General features: G+C 49.7%; 1 protein-coding gene across 1 annotated transcript; it reads left to right on the forward strand.

The window, feature by feature from the left end:
• Positions 1-1,104: 1,104 nt before the first annotated feature.
• On the forward strand, positions 1,105-2,996 carry A1O7_09012 (uncharacterized protein; the record flags this gene model as incomplete). Its single annotated transcript, XM_007763001.1, has 7 exons — positions 1,105-1,470; positions 1,527-1,564; positions 1,622-1,803; positions 1,857-2,171; positions 2,237-2,660; positions 2,753-2,837; positions 2,892-2,996. The coding sequence occupies 7 exons, from the start codon at positions 1,105-1,107 to the stop codon at positions 2,994-2,996; spliced, it is 1,515 nt and encodes a 504-aa protein (XP_007761191.1).
• Positions 2,997-3,472: the final 476 nt, after the last annotated feature.

Raw genomic sequence — 3,472 nt, forward strand, 5'->3', positions numbered from 1 at the left:
TCCTCGTTCCGCATGCTTTGAGTCTTCGTCGATAGCTAGATAGATATTAGCTTATACACCCCTTTTTACATCTCGAGTACCGCCATTCCTGACAGATACCTCTTAGATACCATCTCGAATACCTTCTTCATGCCGAGTTCAACTCTATAGGGTTGGGCAGTACTGTACAATTGAAACATTTCCGGAACAGGCTAGCTCGAGTACCGCCTAAATCTGGAGAGGTCAACCTCTATACGCCAGATAACTGACTAATCGGAAGGTTGTTTTGGCTGCCAGTCGAGTCGGTGATTGACGTCCGTCGCAAGAAGACCCGCCACGGACATTAACCGGGGTATGTGGACCTGCCTGCAGGCGCACAATGCTGCAATTGCCGTATCCGCGCATCGGTGCGAAAACTTTCCCGTGTCCACGCCTAGTTGGAGACTATAGACAGAATCTCTGGCTTTCGAGGTCAGTAAGAATTTGTTGTAAATCGGGCTTGTCTATTGATGCGCGAGAAACATGTGCACTCATTTGTTGCTCTCTTTGCATTGATAAATCGTCCAAAGTTACGCACGCATAGAATAATGGTCTCTGGTGATGGCACAACAGGCCAGAACTCTCTACCCTTGTAGATTGTTCTAGTGCATAATTCAACCTTCATGGTGACCAAACACTAGTCTGCCGCGACTGGTCATTGAACTGTTGGATCGATCCCGGTATTGGACCTTAGCAGCTTGGCACGGTTATCCCTTCCTCCATGTCTCATTCCGTCTTACATAGCTAGATAGATACCATACATGACATTACACCACATCTGCGTTCCATGACAATATCGGGGACCGAATTCCGGTCCAATTTGATTCGGCCTGGAAAAGGGCTCGAGGGGTCCCCGCAAGAAGTGTTCGTTACTGGCATCCCCCGGATTCCCTTGCACAATATCAAAGGGGTCGGGGCAACAACGTGGGCGCAGGCAGGCGAACCGGGAAACGTTCACCGCAAACGAAGACCTTGTTTGAGCACAGCAAATGCCGCCTCAAACAAAAGCAGTCCATTTTCCTGTCATGGAGCTCCAGATTCTCTTGTCTGTGCTCACCAAGCTTTCGAAAATTGACCAGACACATCATGCACCTTGCTCCTATCACTTCCACTGGGGAGATGCCACCCACTGTCCAAGGCCGCCATTGGACGCGATACAATGTGGCCGCAGTATGCTTCAGCAGCCTGGGAACCTTGGCTTATGGCTACTGTGGTTCAATCATTGGAAGCACCATGGGTCAGCCATCCTTTCTCGAATACATGGGTCTTGACACTGCCCCCAACGCACCACAACTGCTTGGTGCCATAGGCGCCTTGTTCTTTGGTGGAGGGGTATGCGGCTGTCTGGTGGGCAGCTTCGTGGCAGATCGTTGGGGTCGAAGAGCAGCAATGGCTTTAGGCGCAGCGCTGCAAATTGTCAGTGCCGCACTTCTGACAGGCTCAGTCAATGTGGTACGGAAACTTGTTACGCTCATGGTCAAAGACACACAGCCACTGATCGGTCACAGGCCATGTTCATCGCATTCCGTTTTTTGAATGGCATGGGGTGAGTCCGCGCACCAAATTCAAAGTCCAAGCAGGAATTCCTGACAGCAGATCCCAGAGCATACATGCTACTTGCTTGTGTCCCTCTATACATCGCAGAGATCGTGCCTCCCCAGGCTCGTGGTTGGCTCGTAGACCAAGTCGCAGTCTGGAATACATTTGGCTACATGCTCGCATCGTGGGTTGGCTATGGCTTCTTCTACTGGAAAGGCAATGACAGCGCATGGCGGCCCCCTATTGGTACACTTCTGGCACAACGTTCACGGGTAGTGCGTCCACTGACAGAAAGACAGCTATTCAAATTGTCCCCGCCACAATCCTGCTCGTGGGTCTGAAATGGCTCCCCGAATCCCCTCGCTGGTTAATCTCCCAGGACAAGGGTGACCAGGCTTGGACAACCTTGAACTGGCTGAGAACACGGCCTGGGGATGCAGATGATCTTATTGCCAAATCCGAGTTTCTTCAGATCAGGGCGCAATTCCAGCTTGACTCCCAGTTTCAGTCGTCTTATATGTCTCTCTTGACATACGCCCCATATCGGAAACGTTTGATATACGGAACTCTTTGGGTCTTTTTCACTCAGTGCTCAGGGGCATTGGTCATCGTTAGTAGGTTATTGCAGCACCGGTGTTGGTATATCTTACACCCTGAGGACGAGGACTTACTTGAACAGATTATTCGCCTGTCGTCTACGGCTTACTGGGATACGGACCGCAAATGCAATTGCTGTACTCTGCAGGCTGGTTAACCTTGAATTTTGGTGCAAATTTCATCTCGCAATTCACCATCGACCTACTTCCCCGAAACAGATACATGCCCATCGGACTCTCTGGATGCCTTATGTGCCTGGTGATCGAAGCCGGCCTCATCGCAAAGTATCTGTACGCAGATCCTCCCAACATCGCCGCTTTAAAGGCAGCCACGTTTGCGGTATTCTTTTTCGCGGTTTGGTTTGGGATTTTCTGCGATGGTGCCATGTTCATCTTCGTAACTGAAATCTATCCGAATCACCTGCGATCTAAAGGTGTGAACCTGGGTCTGGCAACCCATGCAGCAGCAAACATCCTATGGACAACTCCTGCGCCCACCGCTTTTGCGTAAGTGCAGTCATACATTATGTTGGCTACTTCCTATTTACTAACAAGATTGGCAATATCGGGTGGAAGTATTACTTGCCGATGATCGCCAGTACACTTGTGGGTATCATCTCAATCTTGCTCTTCTTTCCAGATACGAGGAAAGTCCCGTTGGAGGAAGTTGCTAGACTTTTCGGAGTTCGTACACCAAGTGAAACAAAGATGAAAAATTCATGACTGATCTGCCACTAGGATGATGAAATGGTTGCAGTCTATCAACACGAATTGACGAACACCAAAATTGTGGAGGAGAAGTTGACCGAACTGCAGGTGGAGATCGTGCCACAATCGGCATGAAAGGGGTTGTGGCGGCATACACACGATTGTCGTGCTTGCCGATCGAGCTGATCTTTGAGAAATGCAAGATCATGAATGCGCATTGGTGGATCTGACCCTGGTCACTGCGACTGCTCCTTGAGTGGGATTATGGACCAAACAATATGTTAGAATCGATTCGGCTTTGCAAGCATGTGCGACGTGAAACTATTGGGAGAAGAGTGTCATCCCACGAAACGCCCCGCGCAAATTTAGTGGTTTCTCACTCCATGCATGCCTATAGCATAGATGGATACCGTTCTCTTTTAAATGAACACCAGCTGCAGATAAGTACGATTGACATTTCCCAGTATGCGATCAATGACTACCAGGTGCTCCAGAAATCAAGCTCATCTCGCTGGACTTGATCCCACTTGGCAAGCACTTGAGCCTTTTAACCGTCCTGCTACTAGTAGCGCGGGACAGCTTTTGATGCCGGTCTAAGATTGTGGCGTTCC

This window comes from Cladophialophora yegresii (assembly GCF_000585515.1).
Source record: "Cladophialophora yegresii CBS 114405 chromosome Unknown aczIN-supercont1.6, whole genome shotgun sequence".
Classification (NCBI taxonomy): Eukaryota; Fungi; Ascomycota; class Eurotiomycetes; order Chaetothyriales; family Herpotrichiellaceae; genus Cladophialophora; species Cladophialophora yegresii.